This window comes from Podarcis erhardii (assembly GCF_964252035.2).
Source record: "Podarcis erhardii genome assembly, chromosome: 12".
NCBI classification, from domain to species: Eukaryota; Metazoa; Chordata; class Lepidosauria; order Squamata; family Lacertidae; genus Podarcis; species Podarcis erhardii.
The window spans coordinates 38,412,399-38,433,894 of record NC_138513.1 but is presented as its reverse complement, the minus strand read 5'-3'; the positions used below and the strand labels follow the sequence as shown (position 1 = coordinate 38,433,894).

Here is a 21,496-nt window from a genome sequence, read left to right as displayed (position 1 = left end):
TCAAACGGTGGTTCCCACAGCGCAGCAACCCGGCAAAGGGGATGCAGCAAGGAAAACCACCGTCACCTCTCCGCTGGGAAGCGCTGAGCAAAGGCGAGTCCCCAGGCAACGCGGCCGATTTGATCGGCACAATGCATGCAAGCTCCACCTCCCCAGTCGTTCTTAGACTCCTTATTGGGTGAGCAACGCAGCCAAGCAACACAGTTGGAGCCTCCCTCCTCCCTGGCCGGCAGGAAGGGAGGGAGAGGAGCTGCTTCCTTTGAAATCCGGGAAATTTAAGGGACATCATCAATAAGGGACAGCAGTGGGACACGGCGCTGGGATAAGGGACTTTCCCACCAAATAAGGGACAGTTGACAGCTATGCTTCAATGGCCCCAAATCAGTATAGAAAGTATAAGGAAGGCAAATGAGCAGTCAGCTGCAGGCTTCATTTTTGTAGGGAATGATAAACTCTTCTTAACCGGCAGAATCCGTGACCAGAGGAAAGAGACAGTGGAGGAGGACTGGAAAAAATTTAAAATCTATCTTAAAAATTGTTGTAAAATTTCGGAATGTTAAGATGTCAGGGGATTGGACACAAAGAATTACAGCTATAAATCGAAATTTATAAAGCAGAAAATCTTTTTAAAGAGAATTAAATATAAAAATGGGATGAAGAATTGCTAAAAATTTTGAAATTTGGATGCAGTGAAGGGGAGGTTTGGGGAAGTCGCATTATGTTTGTTTGTTTTTTGTTTATGTTGTAAAATCAATAAAAATTATTATAAAAAAAAAAAAGATAAACTCTTCTTAAATGTGTTGCTTAATGGATGGCCATGGATGCTTTAGCTGAGATTCCTAAGGGTCCTCTAGTCCAGGAGTTTGGACTAGAGGACCCTTAGGGTCCTTTCCAACTCTACAATTCTATTATTCTAACTGTCTCCAAGTCAGAAATATCCAAAGACAATTACATAACACAGGGCTAAAACCTCTGCTCAGAGCAGGACATGGTTGTTCAAAGGCTTGGCTCCTGCCAGAAGGAGGCCAATTGATAGTTAATCCTGGTCTTCCCAAGGGCCACTTTGATCTGAAGAAGACCCAGAAGCAGTGCTCCAATGTACTAAGAATTATAAACATCTCTTCGAGCTGGCAAAGACAAGCTCTTTTTGATTGTAGGCTGTTTTCACAGAAATCGCTTACCTCATCATCAATTAAACACATGGGGTTTTAGCTAAAAGTTGCCTTCTTCTGAAAGGAGGAACCTTCTTCCAGAGAGGCAAGAGTCTGGCAGAAGAAGGGAATCTTTGAATGAAACCCACTTTGTCTCATCAGCCTACATTATGCATGACCAAACATCAGTATTACAGTGGTACCTCAGGTTAAGTACTTAATTCATTCCGGAGGTCCGTACTTAACCTGAAACTGTTCTTAACCTGAAGCACCACTTAGCTAATGGGGCCTCCTGCTGCTGCTGTGCCGCCGGAGCACGATTTCTGTTCTCATCCTGAAGCAAAGTTCTTAACCCGAGGTACTATTTCTCGGTTAGCAGAGTCTGTAACCTGAAGCGTCTGTAACCTGAAGCGTATGTAACCCGAGGTACCACTGTACTACACTTTTGGGGTCAGTTGTCACATGTTAGCCAAACTGGCAATCCTTCCCATAAAACGAGGCAGAATGTTCACGTGAATATCCCCATGATGTTGTACAGTAGTACATTGTTTCTCAAACGCCTTGGTTCTCAAACGCCTTGGTTCCCAAACAGCCAAAACCTGGAAGTAAGTGTTCCGGTTTTCTAAAGTTTTTCGGAAGCCAAATGTCCGATGCAGTTGTTGGCTATTGTTTCTGGGGCGCCTGCACCAATCAGAAGCTGCACCTTGGTTTTCGAACATTTTGGAAGTCAAACGGACTTCCAGAATGGATTAAGTTTGACACTTTTGTATTTGCTATTTATTGTGCGTTTTTGTTTTTGAGGCTTTTTCAGTGCATTGTTTTTGTGATGGGTGGAACCCAGTTCAGCTACTGATTGATTGATTGATTGATTGATTGATTGTATGACTATGGAAATGGATAGAAGCCCCCTATCCAAACAATGTCTATCATCAGTGCAGGTAAGAAAAAATAATAATTTTAATTTTTATCATCTACAATACTGTCTAATTTATTTTATAGTACAGTACATTGATTACTGCTTATATTTTATGGATCAATGGTCTCGTTAGATAGTAAAATTCATGTTAAATTGCTGTTTTAGGAGTAGTTTTTAAAAGTCTGGAACGGATTGATCCATTTAGCATCACTTTCCATGGGAAAGTGTGCCTTGGTTTTGGAACGCTTTGGTTTTGGAACAGACTTCCGGAACAGATTAAGTTTGAGAACCAAGGTACCACTGTAATGTGTGGCTTGGCAGAACGCAGATCCATTTCTTGGATTTATTTCTTGAAAGGGTTGTAACTGAAATGTGCCCATATGCCAGGAATCACATGTGGCAGCATACATGATGGCAGGTAGGGAGTGCACAGACTTGATGACTCAACCCTGAGAATAAGATTGTGACTTTATCTATAAACCATCTATAAATAAAGTTACAATCTTATTCTCGGGGTGTGTCATCAAGCCTGTGTTTTATAGATGGTACCAAAATAGCTAAAATGTATCAGACAAAAACAAATCTGTGCTGGAGGTGTGGTAAAACAGAGGGGACACTTATACATGTTTGGTGGACCTGTGAAAAAATCAAAAGCTTCTGGAACACGGTATACGACGAACATCAAATGTTTAAGTATAGCATTATGAAAAATACAGAAGCTTCTCTACTAGGGATAATGGACACAGGTATAGCAAGAGAAGATCAGAAAATATTCCTCTATGCCACAGGAGCGGCATAAATTGCTAAAAACTGGAAAAAAGAAAGTGTGCCAACAAAAAAGGAATGGCAAGACAAGCCAGTATATTGAACTGGCTAAATTAACAGAGGCAATTAGAGATCACACTAGACAAGAGTTTCAAAAAGCTTGGGGGAAATGAAGAGAATAGTTCACGAAACAGTGCCCTAAAATACATACCTGGACTTGTTTTGATCAATGTCTGCAGGAGACTTTGTGGATATTTAAGTTATAATTAGAAAAACCTTAATAATAAAGGAAACAGTTTATAAGAAGTAAATGAGGCCAGATACAGGATAAAGGAAGTCTTTTATTTCGTTATTTGTATTGTTGTATGTTATTGTTGTATGTTAGGGGCGCGGGTGGCGCTGTGGGTAAAACCTCAGTGCCTAGGACTTGCTGATCGCAGCATGGTCGGCGGTTCGAATCCCCGCGGCGGGGTGCGCTCCCGTCGTTCGGTCCCAGCGCCTGCCAACCTAGCAGTTCGAAAGCACCCCTGGGTGCAAGTAGATAAATAGGGACCGCTTACCAGCGGGAAGGTAAACGGCATTCCGTGTGCTGCGCTGGCTTGCCAGATGCAGCTTGTCATGCTGGCCACATGACCCGGAAGTGTCTGCGGACAGCGCTGGCTCCTGGCCTATAGAGTGAGATGAGCGCACAACCCTAGAGTCTGGCAAGACTGGCACGAATGGGCAGGGGTACCTTTACCTTTACCTGTGTTATGCTCACTGTATGTTATGTTCATATTTAATGAGGGTGGGTTGTGTATTGGGGGGTGGGGGTTTATGTTACGTTGTAAATAAAATTCCAATAAAAATTATTTTTTAAAAAAAGAATGTAACTTTATCGAACATGTAGAAAGACGCAAGAAGAAAGCGCAGGTACTGTTTCTCTGCGGCAACAATGTGATAGACATCAGAATGACTGGATCCATCTATAGATTCCATTCTGGGGGCAAATGGCAGATGATCGTTCTGTTTGCTGCAAACCACCTCAAACTTTAGCACAGCAGATTGGAGCTACCACTGAGAAATATAACTATAGGGGGTGATGGATATCACAGTCGTTCTTTCTGTCTGTCTGTCTATCTATTAATACAAGCAAACATACCTACTGTTCTCTGAATTAGCTCAAAACGTCATTCACCTTGAACACCGATGTCTGTGAAATCATCATACTGTTTCTCTTCTTCTGTGTACTTAATGGGTTCTTGGGTGGCTGCCGTAATTTCTTCTTGCATGTTTCCTCTGGCTGATGCTGACAGTCGCAAAGAATCATTGTAAACTATTTCAGGGAAAACGATACTGAAAAGGGGAATGGAGGGCAGGGCGGAAGAGATAAGACTTGTTTGGCAGAAGAGTCATACAAAAAATTCTATTATTCTAAGATATATGGATACCCTAGATAAGGGATGTCCAACAGGTCGATCGGGATCGACTGGTCGATCCCCAAGAGGTTGCAGTAGGTTGCTGTCAATGGCAGGCTCATTTTCCTTTGCTTTTACCTAAAAGCACCAGTCCCGGTCCCTCTCCCCTGCACTGTTTTGGTGAGCGACTAATCCCCTTCTCCCTTAAAAGTGCCGCCCCACGGAACCCCAACAAAATGGGCATAAAACAGGGTATAAAATAAGCTCAACAAAAAGGGGCATTTCCTCTCCTAACAACAACATTAATAATAATAATAATAATAATAATAATAATAATAATAATAATTTATTTATATCCCGCCCATCTGGCTGGGCTTCCGCAGCCACTCTGGGAGGCTTCCAACCAAATATTAAAATACAGTAATACATCAAACATTAAAAGCTTCCCTAAAGAGGGCTGCCTTCAGATGTCTTCTAAAAGCTTGGTAGTTGTTGTTCTCTTTGACATCTGGTGGGAGGGCCACAACTGAGAAGGCCTTCTGCCTTCTGCCTTTGACCTGAACCACCCCCCCCCAAAAAAATGGGGGTAGATCACTGTCAGATTTAATTCTGAAAGTAGATCACAGTCCCTTGGGAGTTGGCCACCCCTGCGCTAGATCATTTCCAAATACAGTGGTGCCCCGCAAGACGAATGCCTCGCAAGACGAAAAACCCGCTAGACGAAAGAGTTTTCCGTTTTTTGAGGTGCTTCGCAAGACGAATTTCCCTATGGGCTTGCTTCGCAAGATGAAAATGTCTTGCAAGTTCCTGCGGGTTTGTTTCCTTTTTCTTAAAGCCGCTAAGCCGTTAATAGCCGCTAATAGCCGCTAATAGCCGCTAATAGCCGTGCTTCGCAAGACGACAAAACCCCAAGACGAAGAGACTCGCGGAACGGATTAATTTCGTCTTGCGAGGCACCACTGTATTGCTTCCTGCCCCTGCTAAAGCCAATGTAAGTTTTTGTCCCTAATTCTAGAGGAGAGGGACATCTACCTGTCAGTCCTCCTCATTAGCTGCTGGTAAGTGTCTCCTCGATCCAGGGTTTCACATTCTTCCTGCAGGCCTGGAGGAGGATAAGGATTCATTTCTCCTGAGGGAAAAGAAAAGGGAAAGGAAAGCAATGAAGTAAGCACAGAGTTCTCCGGGTAAATCGAAACTGAAAACATGGACTGCCATAGTACATGGTGTTAGGAATTTTCAGATTTATAATCTCTGGACATATTGGACACCCTCCATAAATCTGTTGAGTTTTTAATGATGATGATGATGATAGGAGAGCCAGTGTGGTGTAGTGGTTAAGAGTGGTGGACTCGTAATCTGGTGAACCAGGTTCGCGTCTCCGCTCCTCCACATGCAGCTGCTGGGTGACCTTGGGCTGGTCACACTTCTCTGAAGTCTCTCAGCCTCACTCACCTCACAGAGTGTTTGTTGTGGGGGAGGAAGGGAAAGGAGAATGTTAACCACTTTGAGACTCCTTCGGGTAGTGATAAACTCTTCTTCTTCTTCTTCTAATAACACAACAATTTATTATTTATACTAAATCCTGCCTAACTGTGGTTGAGAGCCACGGCTCCTTTCTTGCTCCAAAGCAACAGCAGTGAAGCTTTAGGAGTGATGCATCCAGGAAACATAGAGGGATGCCATTGCCTAGGTCTCCTTTAATCTGCTGTGAATGTTTTGATTGTTTTTTCTAATAGGGACAACACCCTGAAAAACACTCAAGTGCAAACTTTGCAGCCTCCTGAAGAAGCTCGATGGACATCCATTTCATGCCAAGCTTTTTCTGCACCAAAACAATTCAAATCCTGCCCCAAGAAAAATTACACGCTGGGATCAAATTTGTGTATTGCTTAAGAGTGCAACCCTAGACATGCTTACTCACTTCTGAGTGAATCTCACCACGTTCAATGGGGCTTATTCCCCTGTAAGTGGGTTAACAGCTGCAATTTTCTAACTGCTCACCTGGACACAATCCCCACTGAGGTCTACAAGTGAGTAGGCATTTAGAGTATATGATGGCACTGTAAGAGTATAATCTATCCTATAAATCAGGGGTGACCAACTCTCAAGAGACCCTGATCTACTTTCAGAATTAAAAACTGGCAGTGATCTGCCCCCGTTTTGGGGGGGTTCAGCTCAATGTTGTTAAGAAATTATACAATTGAATATAAATATAGATAGGAAGCGGCTATGTATAGTGAATACTTATCTACTTTTTAAAAATTTCACCTACGATCCTTTTCTTTTACTTCTTTATTTTTTCTTTGTTCTTTTTTTTCTTTTTTCTGATATCTTTTCTTTCATTTCACTCCTTTATTGTGAATAGCATTTTATACACGTATAAATAACTGTAAACATGAAAAGAGGCAAAGTATTCTCTATTTTTTTTCCTTGGTTATATGTATTTTCTTTTTCCTTTGTATTTTCTTTTGTTGTAAGTATGTATGTTTTCTAATTTGTACTTAATAAAAATTATTAAAAAATTTAAAAGTTGTTAAGCTTTTTTACAGAGGAGAATAGGCCCATTTTGAGGGGTTTAAAAAAATGCTTTTAGAGGGGAAATTCTACTTTTTTGGGGGGGGATTAAAGGCAAGGGACAAAGGGGCCACTCACAAAAAGATGGATATGGATGAAAACAGCAGCACAGAGAAAGCTCCATCTTCCCTTCCAGAGATCATACAACAATGGAGGATGGGGTGAGGGGGGGGTGGCAGGAGTCAGTTTTAGCGACACTAAGGAAAGGGAGCCAGAGATCGACCGTGATCTACCAAAACCTCGCAGGGATCTACCAGTAGACCGCGATCGACCTGTTGGAAACCCCTGCTCTAAATGGACCGAGGCAAATTTACGTACGAAGCAACAGGTCACCTAGAATGGCAGATAAACAGCCCCTAGCACAGCATCACTCACTAGCAAAGGAAGCCCATCAAACTGCGTAGCACTTACGTTTTAAAAGATTTAAGAAGGCTCGACTGAATTCCAGAGCATATGGCAATTCAAGTTTACCAGTCCTGCCCAGGGCCAACAGGTGCTGCTCTACTGGAGCGCTAGAGAGTTCTGTCATCTCCATATCGTCAACTCTACTTCCAAGAGCTAAGGTGAGCATAGTGAATCCTTGGCACTTGGCTTCTAGTGACATTTTCCTCAGTTTCTCCCTGTCCCAGGAACTTGTCTGACTCCCGAGTATTGTAAAGATGACCCTGTGTTTTCTTGGGTTGGGGGCTTCCAAAAATACGTTGCTGATGGTCCAGTCTAGAGCATGTCCTACTGCTGATGGACCTTCCAGCTGGCGAACGGATTCTTCAATGTGCATTTTCATCAGGTTCTTGTTGTCATAGGAGACCAAGTCAAACTCTCCCTTCACTGGCCTTGAGAATCCGTCGACAGTGAAATTTTGCGGAGCCTGCTGCACCAATGCCACCCTCGCCCCTCCATCCGACTCCATGGGTAGAGAAGCAACAACGAAAGAATCCAACATGTTGCTCACAAAGGTCTTCATGGTTTCAAAGTCCTCACTCCCCACGTTCTGAGAGCTGTCGAGGATGTATGTGATGTCCATGTTGATTAGGATGGGAGGGGAATCCATCACCCGGCATTCTGGAGCAGGGTTACACTTATCTGTGAAAGAAACATTAGGCAGCAAGGAATTGCATGGAGCGTCTGATAAGATGTGTTTAGACACGGCTCAAATTTTGCTTTGCTTCTCTCTTAAAGCTATTTCTAAACAATTATTTCTGAAATGCTCCCTATTTGAGAGAGAGAACAGAAAAAACAGCCCTAAACATATTTATACTCTCTCTCTCTCTATATATATATATATACTGTATTTTTCTGTGTATAAGACTATATTTTCCCTAAATTTTTGAAGTTTAAAATAAGAGGTTGTCTTATACATGTCTTATACATAGTGCATTTTCTTAATTTTGGGTTTTAAAAGGGGGGGTTCATCTTATACATGGGGCATCTTATACACGGAAAAATATGGTGTATATATAAGAGAGACTATATTTTATGGTCTATATATTCCAAGTTATATATAATCCTAGCTAATGGAGAGCATGCTCCTTACTTGAAATATATTTTCTTTATACCACAGTTTATTTAGGCCTCACTCAGAGATGAGACAATGCACTTTTTGTTGCTTAATTATTTAGTTCTAATTATTCCATTGTTTACGGCTGTTTGCATGGTGAGAATACAAATAGACATCGAGATTTAAAACACTAAAAATAATAATTCAAGAATGGTAAAACCACAGGCCAGAATAACAATGGAAAAAAACAAATGTCTTCAAATACCCCCAAAAATGCACTTTCTCCATATGTTCAAAAACTACAGCTGCAAAGTTTAGTCAATGAAGCTGTTAGATTAAACAATGGGCAAAGCATGCATTCTAACCCCAAAGGGATCCTGACCTGAAATAATCAGCAATGTTTTACAATTATTATTAATAGGCATATTTCTAAAAACAACAGGTAAACGGTATGCTATATGAGAGATGATGGAAAAGGTGTCTTTTAAGATTATACCTGCGGTCACATATGCATTAATCACCCAGAAGCAAAATATGCTTCCTCTTGCAACAGTAATGGCAAAGTTACACCCTTCCCTCCTTTATGTACAAATTAAATGATAAGTGTAGATCATTTATGGTAACAGCCATAGGGTATTGCCCAGGTGGCTGTAATTTTGGCCTGTGAGTACACTGAAATATGGGGCATTTGATTCGTATAGACTGGACATATAGGGCCATGCCACTGGTATCCTGGCAACTAATAGGGAAAGGTATCTGCTTTGGGGTGCTCCCAGTTGGGCTCTACTGTGATTACGTCATTACCTACACAATCCTATAAATGCTTACTTAGACATCCCACTGATTTCAATGGGTCTCTCTGTCCCTTGCAAGTGGGCAGAAGCTTTTAGCCTCAAGGTCTTTGCTGCCATCTTGACCTGAGAATTGCCACAGTAGCTTTTCCGCTGAGAATAATTAAACAACATTTAGAATACTTGGTGCTTGTTATCCGCAAACTCATCCAACTTCCAAACGAATAAGTTTGAGTTCTGAAATTAAGAAGACCTGTCAGAACTGGTGGGAGGAGGGATTATTCTACATACACTAATTTAAGAACAAACAAAATGAATGGTCTTACCAAAACAGAGAGCACAACGTGAGACCCTGTTCAAGTTCTCATCCTCCTTTGTTTCCCAGACAAATAACTGAAATCGCTGAGTATCATCTGCCTAAATAAATGCAATTTAAAAAAAAATTAAATACATTTAAACAAAAGGAAATGCATGAAAAATGTAGGGTGGAATCCATTGGCTCCCTTCCATTCACAGACAGGTTTTTCTTCCAGCAGATGCTTCCACAAATGGAAGGAGGAAGCTGGTTTTCACCCATGCTTCCTCTTCCCATCTCCACCCATTGATAATCCGCTCTAGAAGGTTGAGGGACCCTTCAGAACAGTATGGAAGGTAGGATGAGAGGCTAGGAAGGTTTGAGGTCAACCAAAGTTGACAACCTTCCTCGCATCAATTAGCAGATGATCAGATGTCTCTGTTCATCACCAGGTATGACCCGTGGTTTTCATAAACAGCGCTTTCTCGGTGTTGGCACCCCGATTGTGGAACTCCCTAGGTAAGTTCATTTGTCCTCCACACTGATAATTTTCAGGTTCCAAGACGTATTTACAGTATTCACCCAGTCTTGGGGACATAAAATATGTCCTGGGAGCCAGAGGCTGATATGGTGAGCTGGCTGTGTTAAATTAGGTTCTTATTGTAGATATGGAGTTTTTAGACACTTTAATTTGAAATTTTGTGATTTTTGTATTGTAATCCTACTGGGATCCTAGGAGAGAAAGGACAACATAGAAATAACTACTACTACTTCTACTACTACATTGCTGTTGGAGGATAGGAAAACCATATTTATGCAGAGAATAACTGGAAGGTAAATTAAGGACTCATCGTGTGTTGCTCACACTGATAAAATGGAAGAGAGAGATCTCAACGTATTTAACTTGTCTTTCCATATTGTACTCCAACAATCGTACTCCCTTCAGAATTGGCTGGACATCTTTTAAGGAGGTTTTGCTATTTCAAATCTGAATTATTATTTCCTCGAGTTTACAGCTTGCAAAACTGAGAAGAAGGTTAAAAAGTTGGCAACCAATCAGAGGAAAATCTGAGACTCTGTAGAAGTTGTTAAATTGTTGGAATGGAAGTCAAGCATATGCTTTCAGTCTCACGAATGCATGCTACGGCAATTAAAAGAAATAGACAATCCTGGAATAAATTATTGCTATTTTCTGCCAGCCCTAACTTCCACAGGGGTTATGACTGAGGCTCTGTTTACAAACAGTGCTATGTAGACTGAGGTGGAAGAAAGCCCAATCAGATACTGGAAGAACAGATTTCTAGGAGTGAAGGTGCAGAGTGAGTTAATGGAAGTATGAATGCAACGTTTCCATAGAGATTAATTATGCTTTCATCATTATATGACTATGTTGAATCCATTCATACTGCCCAGATTTTGCTTCAGTGTACTGTTGTTGTTTTTTCTGGTGCAAACACAAATACTCAGTTGGCAATGAATTAAGCTCTAAATTAAGAGAAACAAAAATTTGTTGGAGAATTGTTACACTATATTGAATTGAGTGGTTATAAATTTGCAAATAAGATGATAATTTGCTTGAAAAAAAATTATTAACGATGTAAGTGGGAGCGGGAGACGTGAGGAAGTCCAAAGAAGTTATGAAATTTTGTTATAACAAAGCAATGCTGTTTATTATCTTTGTATTTCTTTTATAAAAAACCCTAATAAATATTTTATTAAAAAAAAAAAAAAAGAATTAAGCTCTAAGTCCTGCAAACTACCATTCACTCCAAAATCTGTAGATGAACTTCCACGTCACAAACCAAGATTACAAGGAATTAGAAACACAGAAGAGACCACTGCAGATGACATCAAACTGGGAGGGGTGGCTAACACCCCAGAGGACAGGATCACACTTCAAAACGACCTTGACAGATTAGAGAACTGGGCCCAAACAAACAAGATGAATTTTAACAGGGAGAAATGTAAAGTATCGCACTTGGGCAAAAAAAATGAGAGGCACAAATACAAGATGGGTGACACCTGGCTTGAGAGCAGTACGTGTGAGAGGGATCTAGGAGTCTTGGTTGACCACAAACTTGACATGAGCCAACAGTGTGACGCGGCAGCTAAAAAAGCCAATGCAATTCTGGGCTGCATCAATAGGAGTATAGCATCTAGATCAAGGGAAGTAATAGTGCCACTGTATTCTGCTCTGGTCAGACCTCACCTGGAATACTGTGTCCAGTTCTGGGCACCACAGTTCAAGAAGGCCACTGACAAACTGGAACGTGTCCAGAGGAGGGCAACCAAAATGGTCAAAGGCCTGGAAACGATGCCTTATGAGGAACGGCTATGGGAGCTGGGCATGTTTAGCCTGGAGAAGAGGATGTTAAGGGGTGATATGATAGCCATGTTCAAATATATAAAAGGATGTCACATAGAGGAGGGAGAAAGATTGTTTTCTGCTTCTCCAGAGAAGCGGGCATGGAGCAATGGCTCCAAACTACAAGAAAGAAGATTCCACCTAAACATTAGGAAGAACTTCCTGACAGTAAGAGCTGTTCGACAGTGGAATTTGCTGCCAAGGAGTGTGGTGGAGTCTCCTTCTTTGGAGGTCTTTAAGCAGAGGCTTGACGACCATATGTCAGGAGTACTCTGATGGTGTTTCCTGCTTGGCAGGGGGTTGGACTCAATGGCCCTTGTGGTCTCTTCCAACTCTAGGATTCTATGATTCTATGATTCTATGATCTAGTCCAACCCCCTGCCCACAGCCATCCCTGGGTGGGTTTGAATCACCAACTTTCTAGTCAACAGCCAGACGCACCAACCCATTGCGCCACCTCTGAGGTCCACTTGTCTGAACACGTTGCTGCTGTCTGGCTATTCTGGTGATGTCTAAAGCAACATTTTTCATAAGAGATACAAAAGAGCTTCTTGATCCAACCTCAAAAGCTATTCTACATTTCCTCAGAACAATTCTGTAGGACACTTCAAAATCTTGCTATATGTTTCTTAGGGAGCAAGCGACACAGAAACTAGAGCTGAAACTGAAATTCAAAATTCAACCGATGTCCGATTTCACAATTTGGATTTGTCACTGAAATCAGACCCCCAAACGTTGACATTCTGGCTCAGAATTAAAATTTGAATTCCACCAGTCTGATTACCATCTGCTAGACAATAAGATGTTTGGTTTAAAAAAAAAAGGGCAAAATTTACTAAATGCTGTTGCAAATCAGCTGTCAGGTTCTCCTGCAACTGATGTGTCTGAATCCTGGTCCTTACAAACAGCAGATGTGATCGGGTATCTGCTTCTGGGATGCTTGTAGAGTGTGCATTTAGATGCTCCCATTTAAATGCTTCTTGGGTGCTTTAAAACAAAAACAAAAACCCATCCCTGCTAGTAGAACGCTAGATATTAAGCAGATGCATTCTAGCCTGGCCTTTTCCCTGACATGCTTGCTCTCAGTACAGGGATGTTTTATAGTTCACAAGAACCAAGCAAGAGAAGTACTGAACAGGAGCTTATTTAAGTAGCAAGACCCATTCACTCAGTATGCATTTGCTGACTGATCATTAATGCCAACAAAGGTCCATATAGTAAAAGCTATACTGGTTTTCCGAGTAGTGATGTATGAAAGTGAGAGCTGGACCATAAAGAAGGCTGATCGCCGAAGAATTGATGCTTTTGAATTATGGTCTGGAGGAGACTCTTGAGAGTCCCATGGACTGCAAGAAGATCAAACCTCTCCATTCTTAAGGAGATCAGCCCTGAGTGCTCACTGGAAGGACAGATCCTGAAGCTGAGGCTCCAAGACTTTGGCCACCTCATGAGAAGAGAAGACTCCCTGGAAAAGACCCTGATGTTGGGAAAGATGGAGGGCACAAGGAGAAGGGGGCGACAGAGGACGAGATGGCTGGATAGTGTTCTCAAAGCTACCAGCATGAGTTTGACCAAACTGCGGGAGGCAGTGGAAGACAGGAGTGCCTGGCGTGCTCTGGTCCATGGGGTCACGAAGAGTCAGACACGACTAAACAACTAAACAACAACAACAACAACATAATGCCAAAAGAGTTTCCGATTGCAGCCTGCTTACCGAAAAGGCTTGTCTCACATTAGGCACTTCCCTGAGGGCAATGACCACAGGTGTGATATCTAGGGCGCTGAATTCCAATACGGCTGTGTTGATGGAGGTGGCATCCTGCGAAGGTCCAGCGGTGAGAAATACTGCAACGTTCCTCATGAGGGCGCCTTGACGATGGCGCTTAAAGGCATTCCTGGCCACGAACCTCATGGCCCTTCCGATATTCCGCCTGCCAGAGGACTTCTCCAGTGGAATTCTCTGAACTGCCTCCATCAGAAGCTCCGGCCTTTGGAAGTCAGAGAACCGGATGAGGTACTTCGTATTGGTGTTATAGGACAGAACCGACACCCGTGCCCCAGTCGGGCAGTTGCTCCTGCTAATCTCGATACCCTTCAGCAAAGACGTCATGATGTCTTTCATCCTGTCAAAGGATTCCAGGGTAACATCTCCAGACATATCAAGGGCAAACGCTACTTCAGTTGGGTATACTGGACACTTGTTCATACCTTGCCATTGTGGAGGAGAAGAAAAAAGTCAGAAGATTTTCAGGAAAAAAGATACCTTTTCCTATACAGTGGTGCCCCACAAGACGAATGCCTCGCAAGACGGAAAACTCCCTAGACGAAAGAGTTTTCCGTTTTGGAGGTGCTTCGCAAAACGAATTTCCTATGGGCTTGCTTCGCAAGACGAAAATGTCTTGCGAGTTCCTGCGGTTTTTTCCCCCCTCCCCCCCTTTTTCTAAGCCGCTAAGCCACTTATCCGCTAAGCTGATAAGCCGCTAAAAGCCGCTAAACCGCTAATAGCGCTAATCCGCTAAGCTGTCAATGGGCTTGCTTCGCAAGACGAAAGAAACGCTAGACGAAGAGACTCGCGGAACGGATTCTTTTCATCTTGCGAGGCACCACTATGTTGAAACAGAATCTGTTCACATAATAATAATACAGTGGTACCTCGGGTTAAGTACTTAATTCGTTCCAGAGGTCCATTCTTAACCTGAAACTGTTCTTAACCTGAAGCACCACTTTAGCTAATGGGGCCTCCTGCTGCCGCCGCACCGCCGGAGCACAATTTCTGTTCTCATCTTGAAGCAAAGTTCTTAACCTGAAGCACTATTTCTGGGTTAGCGGAGTCTGTAACCTGAAGCGTATGTAACCTGAAGCATATGTAACTTGAGGTACCACTGTAATAGTAATAATAATAATAATAATAATAATAATAATAATAATAATAATTTATTTATTTGTACCCTGCCCATCTGGCTGAGTTTCCCCAGCCACTCTGGACGGCTTCCAATCGAGTGTTAAAAACAATACAGCATTAAATATTGAAAACTTCCCTAAACAGGGCTGCCTTCAAATGTCTTTTTAAGATAAGGTAGCTACTTATTTCCTTCACATCTGAAGGGAGGGCATTCCACAGGGCGGGTGCCACTACTGAGAAGGCCCTCTGTCTGGTTCCCTGTAACCTCACTTCTCGCAATGAGGGAACCACCAGAAGGCCCTTGGCGCTGGACCTCAGTGTCCAGGCTGAACGATGTGGGTGGAGACACTCCTTCAGGTATACAGGACCGAGGCTATTTAGGGCTTTAAAGGTCAGCACCAACACTTTGAATTGTGCTCAGAAACGTACTGAGAGCCAATGCAGATCTACTTACCTATACAGCAAGCTGGATGGGATAAAAGAAAGGTGGTTTAATGTCACTTAGTGTCTCTTGGTTTTGTTCATTTACATACATTACATATCCAATAACAACCCTCAAAAACACAGAGACACAACTTGTGTCAAGCTTTTCACTTGTTGCGACCTTCAATGAAAAATTCGCTTTCGGCTTTGGATAAAGCAAAGTAGCAGAAAGAATGTAGCCACAGCATGCCTTATTTAAGCTGGGAATTGTGAGTTCAGATTTTAGCCCAGCCATGAAATTGTTGGATTGGTTTGCATATAACACTAAGCCATGTTTTCTTTACGAGTTCACCACAAGTTGTCCCTTAGATCAGTGTTCCCCAACCTTGGGCCTCCAGCTGTTTTTGGACTACAACTCCCATCATCCCTCGCTAGCAAGACCAGTGGTCAAGGATGATGGGAATTCTAGTCCAAAAACAGCTGGAGGCCCAAGGTTGGGGAACACTGCCTTAGATGATCAGTTAAATCCTGGCTTGTTTCTCTAAACCAGGGGTCTGCAACCTTTAAGACAAAAAGAGCCACTTGGACCCGTTTCCGAAGGGGGAAAAAAAAACTGGGAGCCACAAAACCATTGCAACATTTAAAACAAATATATCTCCGGAGCCGTGATCTGACAGCGGGCGGGGAGGTGACGTCGGGACGGTGCGTGACTAACGCACGCACCGCCGCCCCCATGCAACGTCACAGCCAGTACAGCGCCCGCCACAGTGGGGAGTGTCGGGGTGCACAATGTGCCTCCTCCCCTCGCTAGTATCCGCCCCGGAGCCGCGGCAAAGGTGTAAAAGAGCCACATGTGGCTCCGGAGCCACGGGTTGCTGACCCCTGCTCTAAACTATGTTTGGTTTCCCAGCAGCTCTTGCCTCATGCCTTTGTAGGTTGGTAAGCAAGCAAGCCATGGTTAAGGAAAGGTGCTGGGTTCACACATATTGCCAAACCATAGTTAACACAAGCAACTATGGCTTCTGATTATGGTTTGTTGGCAGTAAACAAACACCAGTTAAGCCACTGGAGAGGGTTTGGGCAATCAGCCAAAACATGCTTTAACATATCATGGCAGATTGCTGTGTGAACAAGGCTGTTGAGTAGTTACAGGACTTGGTATTTTTAGGCCTATTTATAAGATAATACCTCACTATAGCCATTGTGAGGATTGAAGACCATCTGCAAACTGAAGATTTCAGGAGAACATGACCGGTTTGAGACAGGTCCTAACTGGAATGGTACTAGTAAATAAAGTCAATTTAGATGCAAAAATTATAATGTGTGTATTTGTAAAGGTTTCATAATTTATCGTTTTCCGTTTTTGTACATTAGGACAGTTTCTACCCAAAAATGGCAGGTGTATGTTCAAAGGATTGATAAAATTAGAATGAGAGAGAGAGAGAGAGAGAGAGAGAGAAAATACTTTTATCCTTTGGGGTGTTATTGTAAAAGACAGATCAACACAGTCCAGTGCTGTGTTACTGCTGTCCTCCATTTACACTCCTAACCAAGGGCAGATGCAAAAGAGAGACAGGGTTCTTCCACCTTTAACAGTAGTGTCCATGAAAAAGTTAAACCTGCTGAGATACCTTTTCCAGACAACTATTAAAGGGACGCGGGTGGCACTGTGGGTTAAACCACAGAGCCTAGGACTTGCCGATCAGAAGGTTGGCGGTTCGAATCCCCACGACGGGGTGAGCTCCCATTGCTCGGTCCCTGCTCCTGCCAACCTAGCAGTTCAAAAGCCGCAAGTAGATAAATAGGTACCACTCCGGCGGGAAGGTAAACGGCGTTTCCATGCGCTGCTCTGGTTCGCCAGAAGCGGCTTAGTCATGCTGGCCACATGACCCGGAAGCTGTACGCCGGCTCCCTCGGCCAATAAAGCGAGATGAGCGCCGCAACCCCGGAGTCGGTCACGACTGGACCTATTGGTCAGGGGTCCCTTTACCCTTATTAAAGGTGCAATAATCCTGTCTTCTTTTGGACACCACAGCTTTTGAAAGTAAGCTCATTTGACAGGAAAGGGGTTCACTTTTAAAGAAATCCCCCAAAGGATGGAGAATTAAATCTATTTAATAATAATAATAATAATAATAATAATAATAATAATAATTTCTTATTTGTACCCTGCCCATCTGGCTGGGTTTCCCCAGCCACTCTGGGCGGCTTCCAACAAAGATTAAAAATACATTAAAATGTCACACATTAAAAACTTCCCTAAACATTTAGTGCACACAACCTGTGTCAAATGACAACTATCAGATTGGCAGGGCCCTCTGCTAGTCTTTAGTACTAAGAGGGGGTCATTACTTACGGCAGTTTCTTCTGGTGAAGTTTACAAGTTCACAAGACTGTAGATAAGGGGAAAAACCAATGTGGTCAATGGTGCAACTCTAGGCATGCCTAAATCACAGTGAGTTCAATGGAACTTCGTCCCAGGTGAGTATGCATAAGGCTGCAGCCCATTCTAAAATACAGCTCTCATTTTTAACAGCTACGACAAATTTTATTTGCTGTCAATGAAATGTCAGTTGCCAGGTGGGCATCGGAAGGCTGCGTACAACAATCCTCAAACAGCATGTAGTAAATAAATAAAAGGCAATTAAATTAACCTGATACAATAAATAACCACTAAGCTGTCAAAAAATGAAACTCTACAGTGGCAGACATTAGTTAGAACTGTACCAGGTTCCATGTTTCAGCCCAGATTTCCCACTTCTCCCATCCAAAGCCACTTCCGACCTTGGGAAGAGGTGGTGTTGCGGGCGTCCTGCCCCCAACACTCGCGCGGAGGCTGGCTCCCAGCCCTGCACGATCAGGGGAATCCTCTGCCATGTCATTCCCCTGGCCAGCCAATCGGCTGGCTCAGGGGGTGTGGCTTGCCGCATTTAAGGCAAGCGCGGCAGAGGAGCGTCCTCTTTGGCCGCCGCTCAGCTGGGGAATTTCCCACCCACCCGCCCTTCAAGGTTTCTCCTTTGACCTTGCTATGGATTTCGGTTGGTCGCCATTAAGGGGCCTGGTAGGAATTTTCCACTTGGCAAATTGGCACCAGGCATTTGTTGTTTTTTTTGCCTACCTCATAGCAAATCGTCACAACTTCTGCGGTTTGGCGGTTAGGCATTGGTCGGGGTATTGTTATGTAGATGAATGGGGGGAGGAGCGCCATCACCTCCCTCGGTTTCTGAAGGGTAGTCCGGTAAAGGATTCTGGGGGGTGTGGCCCCGTCCGAAGCCTATGGAGGCCAGGGCCCAAGGCACGCCCCTGAGCGGTGACCCCGGGGGAGTGCCTAGTTGATGTGCATCAGCAGGGCTCCCCCTGCTGGTGTTAACCCTTCCCAGCCTTCAGGCAGACAGACTGAAGCCGGATAGTCAATTAGGACCAGTGCCTAAGCCAATACCGCTCATCGCCTGTAACCAATAAAGTTGTGGCCAATTTTAGCCCATTAACCTAAATATCGGTGTCTTGTGTGTTTATTTCTACTGGTGGGAGGCGGGAACTCGCCACCCAGTGCCTGCTTCACTGATCATTTGTTGCCCTTTCCTTTAGCAAGGAAGAATTTTGAAGCTCAGCAGTTAAGAACACAATTCTATGTATATTTTCATTTACTAGTTGATAAGTTTCTGGTGTATCAGGAGTGAGAAAGTAGCTTATCACATACCGTCATTGCTCGTTCGCCTTTTTGTCCTTTATGACCCTGAAAAAAGCAGGTATACGTTTAGGAAATCAAATTACCCTCTTCCCCTATTTCTGTATACACTTGTACATAAATACATACACACATGCTGATGAACACACCCCGATATGATGTGTGTGAGGGGGGGGGAGTTTCATATATTTTCCCAGTTTGCATCAGTCGGTAGAGCATGAGACTCTTAAAATTGTAGTCGTGGGTTCAAATCCCACGTTGGGTAAAAAGCTTCCTGCACTGCGCAGACTAGATGATCCTCATTGTCCCTACAATTCTACAATTTTATATCATGCCAAGCCAAACCACAAACAAACAAACATGTGGATTTTCAAGCAGAAGATGGCAGCTGTTTTTCTCTGCTTAGTCTTACGCCCAAAGTAGGGATGGGTGAATATGTCGATTTCCGTTTCTCCTTTTCCCAATCTTAAATTATGTTCTCCACATTTTCAAATCAGTTTACAATTACTTTTATTTTTAAGTCTTCATGAAGATTCATCAGTATTTTTGTGTGATTTCTCCTAATAATTTTGCTTAATATACACATATTTGTATGCAATTTCCCTTTAGTAGAATGCATTTCTGTATGTTATTTTCATTGTTGTTTAGTCGTTTAGTCGTGTCCGACTCTTCGTGACCCCATGGACCAGAGCACGCCAGGCTCCCATGGACTGCAAGAAGATCAAACCTCTCCATTCTTAAGGAAATCAGCCCTGAGTGCTCACTGGAAGGACAGATCCTGAAGCTGAGACTCCAATACTTTGGCCACCTCATGAGAAAAGAAGACTCCCTGGAAAAGACCCTGATGTTGGGAAAGATGGAGGGCACAAGGAGAAGGGGACGACAGAGGACGAGATGGTTGGATAGTGTTCTCGAAGCTACCAGCATGAGTTTGACCAAACTGCGGGAGGCAGTGGAAGACAGGAGTGCCTGGCGTGCTCTGGTCCATGGGGTCACGAAGAGTCGGACACGACTAAACGACTAAACGACAGCAACAAAATCAAGATTCTAGATTGAACTCAAAATCATTCCTTCCCCCACCCCAGATTCTTTCACACATACATGGAGCAATTTTGAAAAGGAAAGCATAATTTGAATTCAACACTGGGCTACTTCTATACTGTGCTGTTGATTTTGCAGATGAAACTCACAGCCATGTTTTTGTTTATATAAGCCTGATCCAGAAAATATAATTTGATAATGTATTTTCAGCTATATTTGGTTTCACAGTTCAGTATTAATCTGTGTTTTGTTACCATTCTTCCAGGTTCTCCCCAGCTTCCTCGATCACCAACTGCTCCTGGTGTTCCACCACGGCCCTTTAAAAAAATGCAGAGGCCCCATTAAAATAACACAACTTGTTTCAGGCTTCATAAGCGAAAACAAAAGGTTTGGAGGTTTTTTGGGTTGGCTGAAAATTCAATTTTTTTGAAAGTTTCATTTTTTAGGTTCCTTCCAAACTCTTGGATAATTTCAGCTCCCTTGAAGTGAAATTTCAGGTACCAATGAAATGCCGTCCTCCCACCAGTTCTCTGCCTGTGAATAAAGTTAGGCAGCTGTGGATTCAATTTTATTTCACATTTTAATATTGCTAAAGATAGCAAATGAGCTTGGAGCCTGCTCCTACCAATTCTTTTTTCGCAAGCGGAGTTCGAAACTCCCATTGTTCTAGGCACATTTTGCGACAAGGAATTTCATAAACACGGCAGTTTCTGAGCTCCGGGTGCAGTACAGCGTTTAAGATTTCAGATTAAAATTGCCACTGTTACTCAGAAGTAAATCCCAACCAAGTTCAGTGGGGCTTCCTCCCAAGTAAAACATGCATGGATTGGGGACCTGAAAACTTTCTGTTCTTTTCTTTTCTTTTCAACCCAACATGTTTTGCTTAGGTTTCAGTTGCCTTGTTTAATGTACTTTTAATGTATGATGTGCTTTTAATTTGAAATAATAACAATAACAATAACAATAACAATTTATTTATACCCTGCCCATCTCTGGGTGGCTTCCAACGAAATATTAAAAACAATACAGCATCAGACATTAAAAACTTCCCTAAACAGGGCCACCTTCAGTTGTCTTTTAAAAGGGGGGAGGGTGTTTCACAGGGCGGGTGCCACTACTGAGAAGGCCCTCTGCCTGGTTCCCTTTAACCTCACTTCTCACAGTGAGGGAACCGCCAGAAGGCACTCGGTGCTGGACCTCAGTGTCCGGGCAGAACGATGAGGGTGGAGACGCTCCTTCAGGTATACTGGACCGAGGCCGTTTAGGGCTTTAAAGGTCAGCACCAACACTTTGAATTGTGCCCGGAAACGTACTGGGAGCCAATGAAGAAATATACTAGCTAGTTAGTTAAAGGTAAAGGGACCCCTGACCATTAGGTCCAGTCATGCCCGACTCTGGGGTTGCGGCACTCATCTCGCTTTATTGGTCGAGGGAGCCGGCATACAGCTTCCGGGTCATGTGGCCAGAATGACTAAGCCGCTTCTGGCGAACCAGAGCAGCGCATGGAAACGCCGTTTAACTTCCTGCCGGAGAGGCTCCTATTTATCTACTTGCACTTTGACGTGCTTTCGAACTGCTAGGTTGGCAGGAGCATGGACCGAGCAACGGGAGCTCACCCCGTTGCAGGGATTCAAACCACCAACCTTCTGATCAGCAAGTCCTAGGCTCTGTGGTTTAACCCACAGCGCCA

General features: G+C 43.3%; 1 protein-coding gene and 1 long non-coding RNA gene across 4 annotated transcripts in view; one reads left to right on the top strand and one right to left on the bottom strand.

Annotated features, from left to right (window-relative positions):
* LOC309325802 overlaps positions 1-20,652 on the top strand; it is a 48,858-nt gene extending 28,206 nt beyond the window's left edge. The window contains exons 3-4 of one of the 2 annotated variants that reach the window (XR_014150022.1): positions 9,840-9,906; positions 20,072-20,652. This is a non-coding gene — a long non-coding RNA (uncharacterized lncRNA). The remainder of the gene's footprint in view (positions 1-9,839; positions 9,907-20,071) is intronic. The other variant, XR_014150021.1, reaches the window with a different exon arrangement.
* The window catches only part of LOC309352995 (collagen alpha-4(VI) chain-like), a 120,185-nt gene that overhangs the window by 2,964 nt on the left and 95,725 nt on the right, over positions 1-21,496 (bottom strand). For both annotated transcript variants that reach the window (XM_081881822.1, XM_081881823.1), the window contains 9 exons: positions 20,061-20,123; positions 18,778-18,813; positions 17,434-17,470; positions 15,109-15,120; positions 13,467-13,960; positions 9,419-9,509; positions 7,215-7,886; positions 5,262-5,358; positions 4,010-4,167 (listed from right to left, as the gene is read on the bottom strand). In XM_081881822.1, coding sequence (XP_081737948.1) covers positions 4,010-4,167; positions 5,262-5,358; positions 7,215-7,886; positions 9,419-9,509; positions 13,467-13,960; positions 15,109-15,120; positions 17,434-17,470; positions 18,778-18,813; positions 20,061-20,123 — 1,660 coding nt within the window. The remainder of the gene's footprint in view (positions 1-4,009; positions 4,168-5,261; positions 5,359-7,214; positions 7,887-9,418; positions 9,510-13,466; positions 13,961-15,108; positions 15,121-17,433; positions 17,471-18,777; positions 18,814-20,060; positions 20,124-21,496) is intronic.